Below are 20,687 nucleotides of genomic sequence, written 5' to 3' on the forward strand. Positions count from 1 at the left end.
TTCAAGTAAACAAACTAGGGCTAAAATATTTTGTCTACCTTTACCATTTGGTGACCTTGAAAGAGGCGTCTTCCCTGACATCCAAGTACGGACATGGTAGTTACTATATTCCAGGGTATATTAAGAACTATAGTAGACCGCGTACATGAAGGCTTCTACCACACTGTCATTCAACGAATGTGAACTCTCCTCCCAGTACTGCTAGTGTAGTCCTCCTCAAGTCCTTCTCTTGTCAAGGTATCCACTCTTAAGAACCAACCCTCAATGACTCCACAATGCCTGTGATATAATATCCAACTTCTATGGCCTTAAGACCCTCCCACATCTGATTCCACAGTATCTTTACAGAAGGTTCTCCTCTGAGAAAGCATCCATTGTGGTCAAATCGGTCTAGTCATCATCCAGAAATACATACGATAAAACCGCCTCACCCCTTTATTATTGCTATTATCTCTGCTCTCTTCAGTCCTTCCCGTGTATATGAAGTCTGCATCTTCGAGGCTGAGCTTAGATCACAGTTCTGCCATGGTATGAATGCACGTAACTCCGGCCTGGCATTCCCCGTCCTTCCCTGAATTCCTGTAACATTAGTAGACTACCTTCCAGATTTTTATATGGCTTTCTTCTCTCGTTTCTTCTTGCATTGTCGTTAGGAGTTTACCCTTTGGAATGAGGCAGGTTGTGTTCAGCTTCAGCTCATTAGCTATGAACTTTTGGGCAAATTATTTACACTATAGAAGTTTCAGTTTACTCATTCACAAAATGGGGATAATAATGATGTCTAACTCACAGGATGTTTGTGAGAACTGAAATAACACATTTAACACTCTAAGCCCAGGATCACGATTTATATTTTTTTTCAATAAATATTACTCAGTATTATTGTTATTGTTGTTTGTATTTTCTTATCTACCTTCAAAGACTGAAAGTGAGTTGAGGGGTGAAGACTGTGTTTTCATAATCTCTCTGCCATGGGGTCTCTTGCTTTCATTAATTTCTGCTGTGCTTAATTGCTCTATTATGCCGTTTTCTGATTTCATCCAAGACACATTTGAAGTTTAGATGACAAAAAAAGCAACCCCTGGTGATTAAAATGGGGATGTATTCCTTTTTTTTTTTTTTTTTTTTTTTTTTGTGGTGCGCGGGCCTCTCACCGCTGCGGCCCCTCCCGCTGCGGAGCACAGGCTCCGGACGCACAGGCCCAGTGGCCATGGCCCACGGGCCCAGCTGCTCCGCGGCAGGCGGGACCTCCCCAGACCGGGGCACGAACCCGCGTCCCCTGCATCGGCAGGCGGACTCGCAACCACTGCGCCACCAGGGAAGCCCTGTATTCCTTTAGATAATGCTACCGACCTTGGTGCTTGGTAGCAAGCACAGGCTCTGCCTGTAATGGTCACACAGCTCTCCCAGGGCACTCAGCGTGCGGCCTGCTCCTTAGAGGAGGGGGAATCTATCAGTAAGGCTCTGGTGCAAACAGTGCTGACCATATTTAGTTGTTGGAAACATCACGTTCAAGGTGAGACCATATTTATTATGTTGCCATAAGGTTTGAATACCAAGCAGTCTGGGTTGAGACTGAAATTTCATTATTTCCAATTTGGGGTTCCCAAGAAAGGGAAGTTGACTGACCCAGATTGAGTTAAGACACTCACCCCTAACTCAGCCAGCCAGCACCTCATGAAACTATATGAATGTGTAAGCAGATTCCTAGAAAATAGGATATAGTAACCCAAAAGCAGAAGAGAGTCGAGTTCAGAACAAATAACCTTTCCTATTGTAGCACCTCATGCACTGTCTCCACCTCAGAAATAGCTTGGTAACTTGCGTGGTGGAAGAATGGAATGACCTGCATTTGCTTCCTGAACTTGATCTCTACGTGAAGACATTTATTCACATACGGTATCTATTCTCAGGTTATTTTTACATTTCTGAAAGTATGACGTCTTCATTAATCTGGTAAATAACACAGAGAAAAATGTACATCAAAATAGCAGGCATTAGGAGTTGCTACAATAGGAATCAAAAAGTAAAGATGTTAGACAGTTTTACTAAAACCTGAAAATACCCCAAAATAAAAGTCACCTTTGTCATGAATTATTAGATGATATTTTAAGTATTAAGCTTTTCTTGGTCTACGTATTTTTTTCTTCTTTTGATTTATATTTCCAGGAATTCGAGTAGTAAATGGTCACATATTTAGGACACTAGTATGGTGGTTTTACCAGGTTTCCTTTCCCTTTTTTTCTAGTCTTTTTTTTTCCCCTCTCAGATCAGCATAACTAAAGTCCTTCCTTCAGAATGTTAATTTTTTTTCACTCAGTCTTTTAAGCAGTGGCTAAATCTGTGACTAGGAAGAAAATGAAATATCATTTTAATAAAATTCTTCCTGGATTGTTATAGATGTTTGATTATATAAGTTTAGGTGTGGAGCTCACTGAAAACTTCTGGCTGCTGAGACATTTTTAGATCAGAGTACAAAATGAAGACGGTAACCAGGCAACGTGGTTCTTGTACGGTTATTAAAAATAAAATGTGAAGCGTCCATGATGCAGAATCATTCTCTGACAAGTTTGTCTGGCTTTTGCTCTGTTTTTCACTGGAAAAATGGGTCGGTTCCATTTGTTGAACTATTCAGTGTTTTCTCTGGGTTAAATTCATTATTATGTAAGATTATGATTGTTGGAAAATCATATCTATACATGAATATAAGCATAATTTATTATGACTCAAAAAATTCTCAAACATTTCTGCATAAAATATATATACATTATATGTATATAACATGTTCACAAAATTTACTGTGGAAACAAATGTGATCCTACATTCATTAGGATGTTACCAAGCTTGAACGAACATATGTATACTGTAATATGTAGCAAGGTATTGCTTTGGAAACCTTTCATATAATGAGTAACAATTTTCAAAGATTGGCACTGAGATGTAATCAATTATGGCAACATACTTCAATACTTATTTGATGTTTCTGAAGACATTTGAGCATGTAATCCTGATACATATAGCAAGAATAGATACACTCAAGGGACCTCATCTTCTGTTTCTGATATCCCTTGGACAGCTCTTCTGGGGCTGTGTGTAAAATGGACATGAGTGATCAAATCGCCTAATATTCTAGAGCAGGTGTTGTTAACCAGGACTGCACATAAGAATCACTTGGGAAGTTAGAAAGCCGATGTCTAGGCCCACCAGCAGATACTCTGATTTTTTGGTCTGGCTTGGAGTCCAGGCATAGCTGCATACATAATTCCAATGGATAGGCAGGGATATGAACTCTGTTCTAGACATAAACACTCTGCAAATAGTCGTTTAGAACAGAGGATAGTTCCTGAAAAGAGGAGCTCTACACACGTGAAGATTTGTGCGTCGTTAACAGTCCAAGGGAGATGCATCTGTAGCCTCAGCTCGTGGCAAGCCGTTGCCCTTCTTATCTAAAGGCTGTCTTTTTTTTTTTTTTTTTTTTGCGGTACGCGGGTCTCTCACTGCTGCGGCCTCCCCCGTTGCGGAGCACAGGCTCCGGACGCGCAGGCCCAGCGGCCATGGCTCACGGGCCCAGCCGCTCCGCGGCACGTGGGATCCCCCCGGACCAGAGCACGAACCCGTGTCCCCCGCATCGGCAGGCGGACCCTCAACCACTGCGCCACCAGGGAAGCCCAAGGCTGTCTTTTATGAAAGGCAAATCTAATTTGGGAAATTTCCTAACACATCCTCGGTGATTTTCTTTGATTCCGTACGACCTTCTCCAGCTAGGTAATAGAGCCAACCACCTATCTGAACTTAACTTTCCAGTCTCTTCCTGGATATTAAGAAAGTGTAGAAACTAAGATGGGGTCTTAGAGTTCAGCAAACAGAAGAGGAACTCCAGTAGATGACTGATTCTTGAAGGTTTGCTTTTTTTTTTTTTTTAAAAAAAAAAAGGGGGCTTCCCTGGTGGCGCAGTGGTTGAGAGTCCGCCTGCCGATGCAGGGGACACGGGTTCGTGCCCCGGTCTGGGAGGATCCCACATGCCGCGGAGTGGCTGGGCCCATGAGCCATGGCCGCTGAGCCTGCGGAGAGGCCACGGCAGTGAGGGGCCCGAGTACCGCAAAAAAAAAAAAAAAAAAGGTAAAGAAGGAACTGCCCTGAGGTCTGCTAATCATAGGGCAGGACTTCAACCGTGATGGCAGCAGAGGTAGCATACCAGGTTGTGTGTTCTTTGAAATTTAGAAACTTTCAACCCAGTCCTTGTCTCCTTCCAGGAAGTCTCTTGGGGACTAGTAGAAAATCATAGAAAATCTAAAGTCTTTTGAAAACTACAGAAATAACAAACAAAAAAACTTTATAATGTAAACAATAAGATTAAGTCAAAAACACTGACCAATCAATAAACAATGTTTGCAACACACCCTACTATTTTTGATTTTCCATAAAGACAATCCCTACCATCTACCACATTTATTTCATGAAAATATTAAACAGATGATATTTAGCAAAAGCACCATATGGTTTTCCTTAGTATTTTCTAAGATACGTTATTAGGCTGAGAGTTCTCTGAGAGCAAAGAATGGAGTTTTTATGTCCAATATGTGAAATCCATGAAAAGCATTTAGGCCAAATCTACGAGCAGAGTAGTCAACCGTTAAGTATGAGATTGTGTTATCATCAATTTATTTAAACGTTCATATCCAAGAATACTATTTTATATATAGTAAATTCCCAGGAATAATTTCTTAAAAATATACAGCCATATCAAGGATGACACATATATTTATCTTACAAAAAGCCAGATCAACATTAGCTTTCTAAAGCACTAACCGTAAAGGAGTTGCAGCCCAGCCTCCTTAGGGCTGATCGTCATGACTGATGGTTGATGTCTGCTATGGTTGCAGATGCAGGCAGTGGTGACGTGAGTATATTTACTATGTCTGTTTTACGTAAAGTCACAAATAATAGATTCATAGATGACATCTGTGAAAATCTGATATGTATGGAAGCAGGAATTAACTTACCTTGGAAGATAACTGCTCTTCTACAAAGTTTTACTACTTGCAAGAGACTGAATATTATATGGAATGGGCATATATTTTGGTGATATACGTTTATAAAATATATGTATACACATATATATATGTTTTTATGTATGTATGTGGTTTTATTTATATATATGTTTTATATATATATAAATAGAAAAAATGGTTGCGCTGAAGTAAAATAAACATCATTCATCCTCCAGTAATAACCAGCTATTGATATTTGATGAGTATTAAATATAAAAACTAGCCATACTATCAAAGTAGTCTTCGCATGTTTTACTATGACGCACTGACTTGAATTCCTGGTTCCTAGGTATTCTCTTAAAACTGTACTTTCCTGTCTGTCAAATTCTAATGAGTGCATACTCGCAGCATATAGATATTATTTAATCATGTGTTTGGGGCGTTTGTGATGGTTCTAAGTTTTCATTATTATACACAGTGCTCAAATCCTCATCTTCCTAACGGCTTTATACATAGTCTATTATAGAATTTATCAAACATACATAAAAGTAGAGAGAATCGTATCATAAACTTCCAAGAGCTGATAACCCAGCTTCAAATGCCGTCGATATCCTGCAAATCATGTTTAACTGTCCCCTCTGAACTTTTATTGTGAAGGGACATTTCAGATTGAATTTCAGACGTTACGGCTTCTTACCTAAAGTATTTCAGAATGCATTTCTAATTGATAAGAACACCATAATCACCGTGCTATATAGCACATCTGATAAAATTAATAATTCCTTAATATCACCTTGCCCTTGACACATCTTCTCTAAAAAAAGTACGTTTACTTCTTCCATTAGGATAAGTGTCTTGAAGGAAAATCGCTAGAGCAGAGTTTGCACCGTTTTTATGACTTGATATGCAGTACCAGTATCTGTCATGGTCAAGATTGCACAGTTCTGATATTCATTGGTACTGAGGAGGAAAGAAAGATACGGATATTTGGGATATCTTGAAAATAACGTAGTGTGGTTGTAGGAAGGGGAAGATGAGGAAGACAGGTGGGGAGGGAGGCAAGAAATTACAGCAATGACAATAAAAACCCGAACCCAAGAGTAATGCTGTAACCTTAGTGACTGAGTCAAGCTCTTTACCAAGGTTCTGTACAGAATATTGAAACAGTGAAGGCAGAGTTTCAATTTGAGCTTCATAATGAGGGTGGGGTAGCAGGGAGCAGAGCAGGAACCTGCCACCACACCCTGACTCACCACCAATTTCACACTCTGCAGGAGCAGCCTGTGACCTCCAGGAGATGGCCTCTTCAAGTCTTACTTCCTAAAGCCCCTACTAGAGGGATGGCCTTTTACCCTTCATCTCTACTACCTGTGCGTCCTGAGCCACCCTAAAGCAGCAGATGTTCAGGTTATTAAGTTGACATGGCTGCACATGGCATAGGAGAACGATGAGGGGCTTTCAAGCATGGAAGGCAGTTACTTTCTAGTGTCTGGAACTGATATTAAAACTGCAGACCTAGAAAACAAACTTATGGTTACCAAAGAGAAAAGGGAGAAAGGAGGGATGGATTAGGCGTATGAGATGAACAGAAACACACTACTATACATAAAATAGATAAACAACAAGGACCTACTGTATAGCAAAGGGAACCATATTCAGTAACTTGTAATAACTTCCAATGGAAAAGAATCTGAAAAACTACATATATAATTGAATCACTTTGCTGTACATCCAAAACTAACACAACATTGTAAATCAACTATACTTCAATTTTTTTTTTAAATCTACATACATTCACAAGAGGAAAGGAACCTACATTTACTCAGCAACTTTAAGTTGTTGGTTTAACCTCAATATTTTTCAACCTTTACATCCCTCTCTAAGGAAGGTACTACCATCCTTATTTTATAAATGAGAAAGTGGAGGTGCTACTTTAAGTCTTTTCTGGAATAAGTGAGTGAGTGAATGAATGAATGAAAGAAAAAACTACTAAGTGAAGAAATATACAGTTGAACAACAAAACACAAACAGTAGAAACCTGAGAGATCAGCTTAGCATAAGTTAAAGAAAATAGCTAGTCGGTGGCAGAGCAAGGATTCAAACTTAGGTCTATGTGATTTCCAAGCTGGGATGTTGATAACTGAGTACGTCATGCATAGTCCCTAGTGTTAAAGTTCAAATTATCCTAATTTTCCTCTTCTTGTTCTCTCTTTCTCACCTTGTGTGTGTGTCTGTGTTAATTTTCTATTAACTTAGTTAATATTTATACTCTTGCTCTGTGCCATGCATTTGTTGTAAACACTGCATTACACCCCCACATGGAAGCCTGGCATCGATCCTGTGGCATGGATGTTATCATCATCCCCATTTTAAAGATGGAGAAACTTAGACTGGTTAGGTTATCTGCTCAGGGTCATCTAGCTAGCAAGTAACAAAGTCAGGAATTGAACCCTAGAATTCTAGTTCCAGAGTATGCTTTTAATCTTTTTAACTATTAAACTGTCAATTTAATATGTGCTTTTTATACCCATATTCGTTCCCATGTAAGTATATTCAGATTATATAAAGTGCCCTTCTGTTTCCCAGGCAATTTAAAGGAATGAAAGATGGCAGCCCTTCTTGTGTTATATAACATGCAACAGCTCTTTGGAGGCCTTTTGTGGAATAATATTGCAAACATTATTCCCTCCACCTCATCCATAAACACTCCCCATGGGAGTTGTGTTCTTTGTGGGATAATTTCCGTTGCAATAATTCTTATTTGTTTTCTCAAAAATAATGGCTGGTTTCCACCACTCTCATCGGTAGATACAGCCAGCAAATTCTGTGGGTGCTTCTGAGAGCCTAAATTTGTCCCAACAGATCAGTAATGATCTTCTTGCCAAACTGATTTACATGTCTCCAACTTCAATTGACTTCAATAAATGTTTACAGAAACTTGAATTGGGAAGGTGGAGATGAGCAGGGCAGAGTCTTTTTCTGCCAGGAACTTAAAGTTTCTGGAGAGAAGCAGACAAAGAACTGACTGTCCACAGCACTGCCCGAGTGCAGGCAGGGCAAGAGCAGAGGATATCTGGGAACACGCCACGTGTATGGGAACCCACTGCAGATATCCTGCAGCAGGAGGCCTCAAAACAAGGGTGAAGGACCCCTAGTTTATACAGCTGTGCAAAAGTCACCCTCTTGTGGAGACCGGACCCCCCAAGTTCGCTTACTCTGGTTAAATCCATGCAATTCTTCCCATGTTTCTTGTGGACTAATGCAGTGTTAAATTTATAATTGGGATCCAATTTGATCATTATGCATTTATGTTGGAGGAGGTCCTTCAGAGGATTTGACCTTTGGTTGACCCTCAAGCCGACCCACCATTCTCACAGTGAAAGCCGTTTTCCAGGAAGTGGCCTTTAGAAGGTAAGGTGGTATTGAGACTGTCCGGATGGTATAAAGGCCTCTGTCTCAATTTTTAAGATTCTGGCAGGCAGTTACCCAAGACTAGCCTCATCTGTGAGTTCCCTTGCTTGTTAAACCTGCCACCTACCAACCTGAAGAGCTCTCTCTCTTTCTTTGGTCTCTCCTTGCCTTCCATGTATGGGGGCCAGTTTCACGTTTCACCCAGGGAACTCCCAAGTTTGTAAACCAACAAATTATCCAACAGGTTGGTGTTTATTCGATTTTTACTGAAAGGGCAGCGTGTCCCTGGTGATCTGAATTGCTAGCTTTATTCGCTATTCTATGAAATTCTCATGTGCAGTTGGGTCTATTTGTGGACTTTCTGTTTTATTCCAATGGTCTATTGATCTCCTTGGTCTTCTGCCAAATTGATTCTTTTTATTCCTAGAGATTTATAATCTATCGTCACAATATCATACCTGGTAGGATTTGTATTCCTCTTCTTCACCTCCCTTCTTCAACATCCCCAAACACTCACATGCAGTTGCTCTTCTTGTTCAGAGTTCTCTTGGTTTTTATATTTTCTCCATATGAATGGTAAAAGCAGCTTGTCTAACTCTAGAAAAAGAAAATACTAATATTTTCTATTAAGATCACAGAAAACTTACAAATTAGCTTCAAGGGAATGGACAAAAGGGGAATTTTAAAATTCTAATGAAGGACAAAAGTCAACCTAATTAAATGGAAAGATACACTTGTCCTTGGATAGGTATTTTTTTGTAGCTATTTTAGTGGTGATAGTCTCTTGTACACATCTTAGAAGTGATTTTGTTTGTGTATACCAAAATAGATGATTTCTCTCAATTTTATATGCTGCCACTTTTCCAACTATCCTTCCTTTATAATAGCTTTTTCAAAGATATATTCTTAGTGGCCTGAGATAGTATCTCTTATTTCAGGGGAGTTTGTATATCACTGGAGTTGCAGCCAAGGTGTGTTAAAGAGAGGTGCATTTCTTGGTGGTGGAAAGCTTGCTGTCTGCCAGGACAACCACACACATCTTACCAACAAGAAAAGAGGTTCAGGTGGGAACTGTCAGAGGTGGTAGCGGTGGGGGAAGGATGCTGCGAGAGGAAGAGCTCAGGACGCTTGAAGGAACACATGTTCTCCAGCACCTGCTGACGGCAGCCACGTGGGGATGGGGTCTATGTTTCCAGACCGTCTATCGTTACAAGGGAAGCCAGAAATCTGGACTTACAAAATAAATCTCCTGATTCTCTAATTAGCTTTTAAAGTACTCTGGGGCGAAGTAGAGAGGACAAGTCTGTAGGTTAAATATATTCCATAAGCCATCAGTGTGTCACATCTGGGAATCAAATGATGTCATTCGGATGGGAGAAAAGCTAGGAGAAAGGATACTAACATGGGATTTTTGACTTGTCATGGTTGTATTTGTTTCCTGGGGCTGCCATAACAAGTGGCCACAAACTTAGTGGCTTAGAACAACAGAACTCTATTCTCTTACAGCCCTGGAGGCTAGATGTCTGAAATGCAGGTGTGGACAGGACCGTGACTCCTCTGAAGGCTCTGGGAGAGGCTCCTTCCTTGCCTGTTCCAGCTTCAGGTGGCTCCAGGGTTCCCTTGGCTTGTGGCTGCATCACTTCAGTCTCTGCTTCCATCTCTACACGGCCTTCTCCACAGCCCCCTCTCCCTGTGGGTCCCTCCCTCTGTGTGTCTTTTTTAAATATCCTTGTCTTTGGATTTAGGGCCAACACAGATACTCCAGGATGACCTCAATCTTGAGAGCCTTAACTACATTTGCAATATAATTTCTTGTTAGACAGTATCCAAATATTTTCCCAGTGAGGTCATATTCACAAGTTCAGGAGCTTAGGAAATGGACATATCTTCTGGGGGCCACAATTTAACCCACTACCGTGAGTTCTAAAAATAGAAAAGGGAATAAAACAAATGCTTATTTTCAAAATGTATTGTTCTGATTGACCCTCTCAGCAGGAGGGAACGTGAGTTCCTGGCTGCTTTTCCTCATCAGTGTCTCCATCTTCCCTCCCCACCCCTCCATCCTCTTGTCTCTTCTCCTCTCTTCTACTTCCTTCCTTCCCTTTCCCCGCTCCTTTTCCCCCTCCCCCCTTCTCGCTCTTTCCCTCTCTCTCTGTCTCTGTGTTTTTGCCTCTTCTTTTTATTCATCGATTCATTCATCTATTCTATCAGTATCGCTTCCCTACGATGTGCCAGGAGCTGTGTTTCTGAATCATGAGCACATCTTTCCAGAGGCAGAGGCAGAGCGGGAAGAGCTGAGAGCCTCCCCTTTACAGGCGAGCGCATAGGAAGCCTTGGGTCCTCCCTGCCGTGTAGGCTGACAGGGATACTCTAGCCTGCAGTGCATGACTTGAGCGGATAAGGCAGCAGTCAGGGCCACTGGTCACTTTCTCATGCCTCGTGAAGCTCCATTAGTATGTCAGTCTCCGTTCACCGTAGCCGAGCAGGGCTTTTGACACAGATAGTTTTCCTTTCATACTACGCACCTGGGAGAGCTTTCTTCCTTCTCAGTTGGAAAGGTCACCTCCCAGACATACCGCTCGGGATGAATTACGTGTCTATTGATTTGCACACTCTTGTCTTGACCACAGATTTCAGGAGGAGTTTAAAGGCAACATCCCAGTTAAAAGAACAAAGAACCATATAAATGTCATTTTATAATACTAGCTAAAACCCTGCTCATCATTTCTATGCTGATCTCAGTTTACTTCCAAGAATATAGGAATATTGTTCAACATGGGATATTTGCTTTAGAATCCCCTGTAGATTAATTTCTGAAATTAAAATCATCTGTCCAACAAAAGGCACAATTTAATACTAAGAATTTCATCAGCTCCACATAAAAGAATGATTTTCTCCCTTAAGGTAATTCTTATTCTGTTTTCTATGAACTGAAACCCTAGTCTTTTAAAACTCAGGTAATTTAACTAATAATAAAGGGACGTGTGTCCAGATCACTTTTCTTCAGAGCTCTCATGGAAATGAGAAGGAAGTATTAATTCACTGTGAAACACGCAGACACACACCCATACGTGCATATATGATTAGAGTTATTCAAAATTCTGCTTCAATCCCTAACTCTCTGTTGCACCTTGGTGACTGTACCACTGGTATTAAATAGCCTCGTCCTTAAAAAAAAAAAAAGGTAAAATTGTGAGGCTATAGAAACTGTAATGAACTTGGGAAAAAACAAAAAGACCCAGATCTGACCTTCAGTGGGCCTGACCTCTGTGTTATCAGCTCTCCAGATGATTTCGATACCCACCCAACTGTGTGAATCACTGCTCTACATGGGAGCAAACACCAGGGTCTGGAATTAGCCAGACTTGAGCCCAGAATCCTCTCTGAGCCTTAGTTTCTACCTCTAAAGTGTGAATAACTTCAGTACCTACTTCCTAGGGTTTATGTGACACATAATGAAAAAAATATATATAATGCTTGTTATTTTTCTAATTATAACTATTGGTACAACTTTTTATGTAACCAAATGTAAATCTGTCTGACATCAGGATTTTTAACGACTACTTGGGAGACTAACTTAGTGATATATTTATTCATTCATTGGATAAACGTTTATGCCGTTAGTCTATTAGAGTTTTAGTAGCGATCCTAGATAGCATATACACAGAAGATGGTCCATGTATATGTGTTGATTTTGAGGCCAGTTGTCCTGGGATACTTTGAAATGTGAGAATGACTTAAGTATTCCTAAGGCATAGCTATTCCATCTGAACAAATGTCCAATCTCTGCTCATCCCCACTCCCTATGTTTCCCTTTCTTCATCTGTGTATCTTCTCTCTCCAGGAAGCCCTCTCTGACTCCCTAACACGGTTCTATCCCTGTACCCTTCCTTCATGGAAGCTATCACAGGTGTAATTTTATATTTATTTAAATGATACTTTTTCAAGTCTATCTTCCCCACCAGGCTGGCCATAAATCCCGTAAGGGACAGGTAGGTTTTAATCCCAAGGTTTGTGAGTGCAGAGAATAGTGCCTGTCACAGGGTGGGTGCTCAGTAAATGTTTACTGGTTGAGTATGTTTACTGAAGAACCAACAGTTTATATTTTACTATATCAGGCAGAATGCTGAGTGCTTTACAAATAAGAGTTTGTTTAATCCTTGTAACAAACCTATGAGGTAGGTATTACTATTAACCCCATTTTACAGATGAGGAACCTTGAACTGAATAATGTGCTCAAGTTCATACAGTTCAAACCCCCCATTGTGACATCAGTGTGTAGTTCACCACTACGCTATATGGTTTTTCTACTGACAGAAAAAGTGCAGGTCTCCTAGGGGTTGGCAGTTCACATCTCTAGGAAACCACCCAAAAGCCAATGTATGCTATGTTGGTACCTGGCTAAGGGCTCTGAGTTACCCCTCAAGGCCATGGGCCTTCAGAAGAGGTAGTGAAGATGTTACCAAAAGTGGGGTCTGTCTACTCTCTGCTCAAAAGCCAATAAAGAGGCAAGGTTGGTGAACAGGAAAGTTGGCTTTACTCCGGAGGCCAGCAACCAGGGAGAGAGGGCGGACTCGTATCCACAGGCCGATGCCCGGACTGACAGTCAGTGGGCAAGAGCTTTTAACGTGGAGTTTCAGGGGTCACGGCTGGAGGGAGGGGGCTACATGCAGAAATAGCACAGTCAGCTCTGACAGTCGTCTTGAACTTGGTCATGCCATGGTCTGATCCGCGTCATCCTGATTGTTTTGAGTACAGTTAATCTTTAGTTCCAGGGTCACTTTGTTCCCACTTCTTTGAGGCCAGTTCTCAGAATGGAGGCAGCTTATGGCATGGCTACAGTCTGGTCATCATGTAGTTAACTTCTTCCACATGGTGGTGGTTTCAGCATCTACAAGACAGCTCACAGGATATGGCTCAGCATATTATCTATAGCCCTTGAGGAGGAACTAGAGGTCCTTGACTTTGCTTAATGACTAAACTATTATTGTTTGTCCTGTTTGACTGCTTTCCTTTGCTTCTGCATTTTCTCACTTCTCTGATTAAACTTATACTTTGGCGAAAGTTTTTGTACAGACCAAAGGCAGGCAGAGGACATGAAGGGAGAAGGACCACAGTGTCCTGCTCCATTTCAAAGACACAGGCTATTTAAGGTTACCTTCTTAGAAGCACTAAAACGTTGCACCAGGATGGAAATTCCTGGGCCGGGGAGCCCAGAGTGATAACAGGAGACAAAGTTGAGGCACACAGCCTTTGAGGCTGCAAAGGAGCCTTGAGAAGCAATGGAGCGAACACACCAGGAAAACTCACCCGCAGGTCACACGGTGCTCTCCGTCTCCCCCTAGCCATCTGCAGGCCACAGGATGCAAGGGAGGGCTCCTGCCATACTGAACACAGTACTAAGCAAAAGTCTCAACTGCAGAAGCAAAGCGAAGACCCTGTCATCTGAACCAGGGCAAAGATTCGAGGCTGAGAAGGTGACAAGGCTGACATTTAACAAATTGGGCTGGAACGGCTTAAATCCCAGCTTCAGAAGCTCAGGATTTCCCTCTCACAATCTGGGCAACAGGAGAATCACCTGGATCTTGTTAAAAACCCAAGATTGGAGAAGTCCAGCTTCTCAAAGCGGGAGCTGCATGCACAGCACCTGGGGCTTGTTACAAAGGGAGCGTCTCTGGTCCCACCCCAAACCTCCACCCCTCCCGACATGCCCAGGGAAGCTGGTCGCTCGTTCCGTGGGAGAGCGAAAGCTGAATTCGGCCTGCAAGTGAGTCCCTGCTGTGAGCTGGAGAAGGAAGCTGGGAGTGAACTGGGTGGGTGAGTAAAAGGATGGAGTTCAGACTAGGAAAGCCTGTTGCTCATCCACGTCCTGTTATAGTGCAGGCTTTCCAGAAATCTGTTGGTTCTCTCTTTGAACAGAGGGAGACGCCTGCTGCCTTCTCTTGCCTATCACCGTGTTAGCTAGCTGCACCCTAGTCCTTCCTTCACCAGCACTTTTTTGCATTTCTAGCAGACACAGGCTGAAGAGAGAGGTGTTTTGAAGTGATGGACTTTTTCAGTGATGAGGTTTCCTCTAAAGATGTCTTCTTCTGAGCTGGGGAATGTATGTATCGGTGGTACAATTTGAGCCATTTTAGTAGTTCCTATTCTGAGTCTGGTTTGAGCTTCAGGCCTGTGGCATGTGGCCAAAGAGTTTATCTCCATTTGTGTTCTCTGGAGGCTGCTTCTTCCTTAAGAGTGTGTTGTTCGGGTGTCTCACAAAGAGGGGCTTAGGGTGCCGTGCTAATGCAGCAGTGTTTCAGTTGTCTGTGGCTGCGGAAAAAACCACCTCAAGTGTTAGTGGTTTAAAAGATGAATCGCCACAGTTCTGCGATCGTGGCTGGTCTCAGCTGAGTGGTTCTACTGCAGTCAGCTGGACGGCTGCAAAGTCCACAAAGGCTCTACTGAGAGGGCTGGGGTCTGGCTGGGCTCTTCTCTTTCCACATGATGTCACGTACCCCAGCCACTCGTGTTAGAGCATGGTAGCTGGATTCCAAGGGGAGTCTCAAGGACAAGGCACAGTGAGTAAAGGGTTTTCCAGCCTCTGCCTGCATCGCACCTGCCAGAGTCTCATGAACAAAGAGGCAGGCTGCGTAAGAGGGGACCACGCAAGGGCGTGAAGCCCAGGAAGCATGGTCCATCAGGGGCCATCAGTGTCACAGTCTACCACTGTTGCCTTTTTTTTTCCCCCCTTGCGGGGGTTTGGCAGGGGGATAGATGGAGAGAAAAGTGAAAGTTAACTAGTTACCATTGTGAGTGTGTGTATGTGCATACATGTAGTGTTCCTGGAAACTCTGGGGGACTCTGTCTTTCCCCCAAAGATTTCCCCTTATTGAGGGATTGTTCTTTTACTGATCAGTCATCTGGAGACCGGGTTATGGGAGAACAGTGAGGTGGGCTGGGACTTCCAGCCAGACAGGTGGATCGATCAGTGTTGATATCAGAGTGAGTCAGATGCTGCAGCCCGATTACTCTCAAGTCAGCGAAGGCAGCGCGTATGAAAGGACAGTTTCCTGGATACCGGGTCAAGAATCATGTTCTCACAACACCCTAGAAAATAACTAAAAGATGTATAGACTATTCTTTTTATTTTCTCTAAAGTATAATCTCCTGTATAGGTTTCTTTTTTCTTTTTTTTTTCTTTGTCTCATTTACTTATTTCAAGTTTTCCACTTACAGTAGGGCTACCGTATGTTGGGCCATGAATGTAGTAGTGAATAAAATTAAACTGACGTGCTCCACTTGTGAAGTTTAGAGTTGAGAGCTGTTTTTCTCTTGTGGCCTTAAATAAGAGTAACTGAATAATTTACATAATGTGAACGTAAGTCCATCTTCTCCTATGGTTCTTGACCTTAAACTCCATGAGTTTCCAAAGTCTTCCCACTGCCACAAACAAGATGCCATAAGGAAAACAGGTGGTATCATCTTACAGGTAAACGGAAGGAAGATAAGAAAGTTCCAGCGTGTACTTGCTCGTGTTTCCCCGACTTAGTGAGATTAGTGGAGCTGGGATTCAAGGCCAGCCCTTGTGATACTGAATCCAATCTGATTCTCACAGGACCACTGGCCCATTTAAAGCTGCACTATCCTAAAGAGGTAGCTAGAGATTTCCTGGGCACTTGTTCTCTCGAGTCTGCTCATCTAACACTCTTTAGAAAAAGCATTACACTTACGTTGGGGTCAGTTTACCTATGGCCTCTTCAAAAACTTCCATTTTGACTAGAAAGTCAGTTCCATAACGGGTCCTTACTAAATGCAAGAGGGTTCTTAGAATGATAATCACAGGTCAGTAACTCACATGCGTAGGGATGCAGAATACGGCATAGTGGTTGACCTTGGGCACTTTATTATGTCTTCTAAGACTCTCTTTTTTCATTGGCAAAATGGAAATGATAGCAACTACCACATAGGCTGTTGAGATGAATGAAAGGACCTACATAAAGCAGAGAGTCTGGTCCACAGTAAGCACTGAAATGATCACTTATTATCTTGGTGATGATAAAGACCTAGTCTACTCCCTAGAGATACAAGGGGTGTTGTGATCACTGTGTCACTGCTGAGGTCTCTAATGCAGATTTCACTGTGAAAGTTCATTTGTAGGCACACGTCTGCCTGACAGATTGAACTAGGGATTTAGCCATAGGAATTAGCATTAGTATTTTTTTCCTCACTTTTTTTTTTTTTTTTTGACTGACACAAAAGAGCAAGCGTCCAGTCCACTAAGATGAAGAAAAACCATCATTGGTATTCTTATTTCCAAATGTCCCGGCCGTGGCCCGCAAGCAGTAACCTTTCCGTTTAACTCTGTTTAGGGTTTGATGCCTACTTTACATCCCGCACGCTTGAAAACAACAGAAGAAACGTATGGTTTGCCGAATACTGGGAGGAAAACTTCAACTGCAAGTTGACAATTAGTGGGTCAAAGAAAGAAGACACAGATCGCAAGTGCACAGGTAATTTCATTCTCACTGTCCTTCTCCTGTTACTCTGCGTGGCCAGCATTGTGATGTCTGCAGAGCTGACAAAAGGAAGCTTGGCTGCAGACGAATTGAAAAAGTAAATTGAATTTTACTAGATTGCTCAGAAAGTGGAACAGGAACGTAAGACTTGAGCGGCAAGAGCAGTACAGACAAGAGTGGATTCTTTTCTGCCTGTCCGTCTAGCAGTAATTGACATTTTCTTTGATGCTTTGAGTTCAGAAGAGGTCATGTTGCCTTGAATGCTGTCGCTGGTAAATATTAGTTCATGTTGTAGCCAGGAGTATAAAGTCATTTTCACATAGACCAAAGTCTCTCACAAATTCCATACCAGCATCAGATTTAACTATCAGCAGAGAAATGACCAAAAATGTGAAAACAATATATTTGATTAAGGAAAGAAAGTACTTGGGGTTAGAGTAATGAGAATTCCAATGTTCTGTAACATCTTGTGGGAAAACCCGAACGAACTTTTTGGCTAACCCTGTGTGGGTGTAGGTGTTTGTGTGTGTATACACACATATATATATGCAGTAATCAGAAGGTGACATCACATGTTTATTCACTGATTGGTTCACAAATATATATTGAGCGACTCCTTTCTGCTAAGCACTGTGCTAGGTACCGCTGATCTGGTGGTGAGCAAACCAGGTAATGCCACTGCTTTCACGCTGCTTAGAGTGTAGTGAGAAAAAATCAACCTTATTCCAGCGACCTTGCTGTGAATACATAATTATAAATTGCAGTAAATGTTCTGAGTGAGGCAACGGCGTATAATCAAGGAATTTTACTCATGTTAAAGGCGGAAGCTCTCTCAAAAGGTGAGTAGACGTTGGCTGGTTGGGGAAGGGGAAGACCAGATTGGAGAATTTCTGGTGCAGGAAGAGCACGGCACAGGGCTCGAAGCAGGAAAACGATGGTGCCTCTTAGGATGTGAAAAGCAGAAATACATGCAGTACAGTGAATAGGATAAATGTGTGAGCCGAGGCTGCAGGTGTAGAGCTACGAGGAATAAGCTATGCTGGGATGTATGTGGATTTTGGTCTTTATCCTGTGGATACTGGAAGTTGTGGGAGGTCTTACACAAGGGTGTGATGTGTTCTACCATCACCTAGCCCCCTATTAATTAGCATTCCCCAATTTTATGCTTCAGTAGCCTTCAACATTTGTAATGATGCCCTTGAGGTACGACAAACCCTAAAATGTCTTTAGTGTGATCAAGAAAGAGACGTTCGTATTGCATACACTCATGTGTAGTTTTTCTTTGCAATGTGGGCCTTCGAATATTGGCCATTCAGATACTGTAGATTCCCCCATTCAGTAAACATCTGTTAATGAAGAATAATGCATGTAGAACGTGGGACTGAAACAGCACGAATGGTGCAAGGATGCTGAAGTTTAGGCCTTTTCCTCAAGGAGTTTTCTTTTTGTGAAAAAGGAGAGGTAAGATATCAACAGAGACATGAGTAACAATAATGGTACAAAATCAATATGATGCATGGTTGGATGCCTAACTCAGTTAACTAGAACATCAGATTAGCCACATTCTCTAGCCCGTAGTGTATAGCAACAGTGTTTTCAATAATAGGATCCTTACAGTGTTGGGGGAAAATTAAGTCAATGTTGACTAGACCTATAGGTGACACCAAGCTTTCAAGTAGAAGTTGAAAAATTAGCTTGACATCTGGGTAATTTGTCTATATGACGGGGACATGCAAACGTACTACAAGTACCTCAGTGATTGGTGACAGTTTTTTGGCTCTTTCTGACATTTGATGTTTTGTAGAGTCTGAAAGGTGGAATGAATTGTCTGACGGCCGTTAGGATCGTTCTGTCTAAGGCTCATCTCCAGTCTTCGTGTATACCCTAACCAGGCTGTTTTACCTGTAGTCACATTTTAGCGCTGATTATCAAGAATTTGGGTTTATAAAAACATATAAGCTCATTATCCAAGCCACTACCTTCAAAAAATGGAAACAGAAGTGTTGATGTTTTCATATGCTTCCTCCATGTGAGAGACCTATGATCACACCTGGTAAATTAGCTGAGGCCCCCCTCCCTTTCCTTACTTACCACTTCCCTTGTGGTAAGAGGTGCCGTACTGAGTGGACGTCGATATTACTACTATCATTGTGTCTTTTGCTCTTCCTGTTAATGGATATAAGAACGTGGATGGTCTGTGTTTGTTATTCTTCCTCGTACTTTCTCTTTTCCAAATTCAACTAAACTTGTACTTGCTTTGGAAGTATTCCCAGAGTACTATTTTTAAAATCTTGACATTTAGGTACACCTCAACTTGGAAGTGGAAAAGTGGGAGAAAAGACATAGTAAGATTTGCTAGACCACAGGGAAAGAAAACATGGAGAGAAATGACATATTAAACTGTATTAATGAGAATACTTGCAGTGAGAAGTTGTTTTAATGAAAGAGAAGAATGGATGAGAGAAGAAAGCCATTGACAGGCTTAAGGGTGTGGGTGATGTAAGGGAAAGCTTGGTACCCAGATTTTGCAACACTGAAAGAGCAGGCACATTGGAGAGAAGCAACCAGATGAGGAGGTAGGCTCAGTAGTCTGGCATTGCTGATCGTGGAGCCTGGCATCGCAGAGTGCAGTTAGTAGATGTTTTGATCTCAGGGCTGCAGAAAACAGCCCGCTTCACAGACCTCTCTCTGTGACTGGTCTCTGCTAAAGAACAAGAAAGTCTTAAAATATTCATTCCTAGGATTTGGACACACACTAAAATGCAGGCATTTTTTTTCTGGGATATATAGCCTCTTCAGCCGTCATGAGCTACTTACTATATATTAGCTCCAAGTAGTCTTGGATCATTCAAGATTCAAGGTCAAGATCATTGAATCAATCATCTGGTCAGACAAGTTTTGAACATGAGTCGTGGGACCCATAACTATTTGGAGAGAGCACATTCCTGGCGTCAGGGGAAAACAGTGAGTTCTAAAAACCCAAGATGGTAAAAAAAAAAAGTCATGAAAGGAAGAATAATTGTCGAACAAAAATTATTATTAAACATGAAATAAACTGCATATGCTTTAGAATTTAACATTGGGCTACATGTGCATGGATTCTTACCTGAACAACCATGGAATCCTTATTCCTATGAATTATCCATATGCATTTAAAATCTCCTTCAAACAAGGAAAGCTACCACATACTTCAGTGTTTTAAGAACATCCCAACTTTCCTTGATACCCAATTCCAAGGTCTCTCAACCTTGAGAGCTAGACATTCTTCATCCTACTTTCCCTGGTGGTTTATCTCAGTTGTCATTGATATAAATTAAGACTCACCAGGGACCCATCCTGCTCATGGGTTATCTTGGCTGCCATCCTCCAAGGAGTCACATAGTCCAGCCAGTTTATTGGTGGTGTAAGTTTTCACAGAAAACACAAACTCTATCTGAAAGGTACTAATGCCATTCATGCTACTTCATGGTAGAGCTATATTTTCTAATGGAGATAGTGGTAACTACACACACATTAAAGTAAGCATTTTTAGATAGCTCATCATAGATTATTTGTTGCTCATGGGAAGAAAAATCAGACGTGATTTTTCTTTCAGGTTGAATTTATGCTCCCCTACCCTCCCCACCCCACTGGGTAAGTGTGTTCACCCTTAACACTTGCCAGTAGATTGCTGACACAGAGACCAGTTTAGCATATGATCTCTTTGGGAAAAATATGTTTTTGTGGAGTTACCAAGGTCAAGAGAAGAAGGAAAATAAATAGGTGAAGTTATGTCTCTGCAAAAGAG

At 41.8% G+C, this 20,687-nt stretch overlaps 1 protein-coding gene across 1 annotated transcript in view; it reads left to right on the forward strand.

Annotated features, from left to right (window-relative positions):
* The window catches only part of GRM7 (glutamate metabotropic receptor 7), an 817,195-nt gene that overhangs the window by 507,084 nt on the left and 289,424 nt on the right, over positions 1 to 20,687 (forward strand). The window contains exon 5 of the mRNA XM_033865318.2: positions 16,754 to 16,894. Within this exon, the coding sequence (XP_033721209.1) occupies positions 16,754 to 16,894 (141 nt within the window). The remainder of the gene's footprint in view (positions 1 to 16,753; positions 16,895 to 20,687) is intronic.

Source organism: Tursiops truncatus, chromosome 10 (genome assembly GCF_011762595.2).
Source record: "Tursiops truncatus isolate mTurTru1 chromosome 10, mTurTru1.mat.Y, whole genome shotgun sequence".
Lineage (NCBI taxonomy): Eukaryota > Metazoa > Chordata > Mammalia > Artiodactyla > Delphinidae > Tursiops > Tursiops truncatus.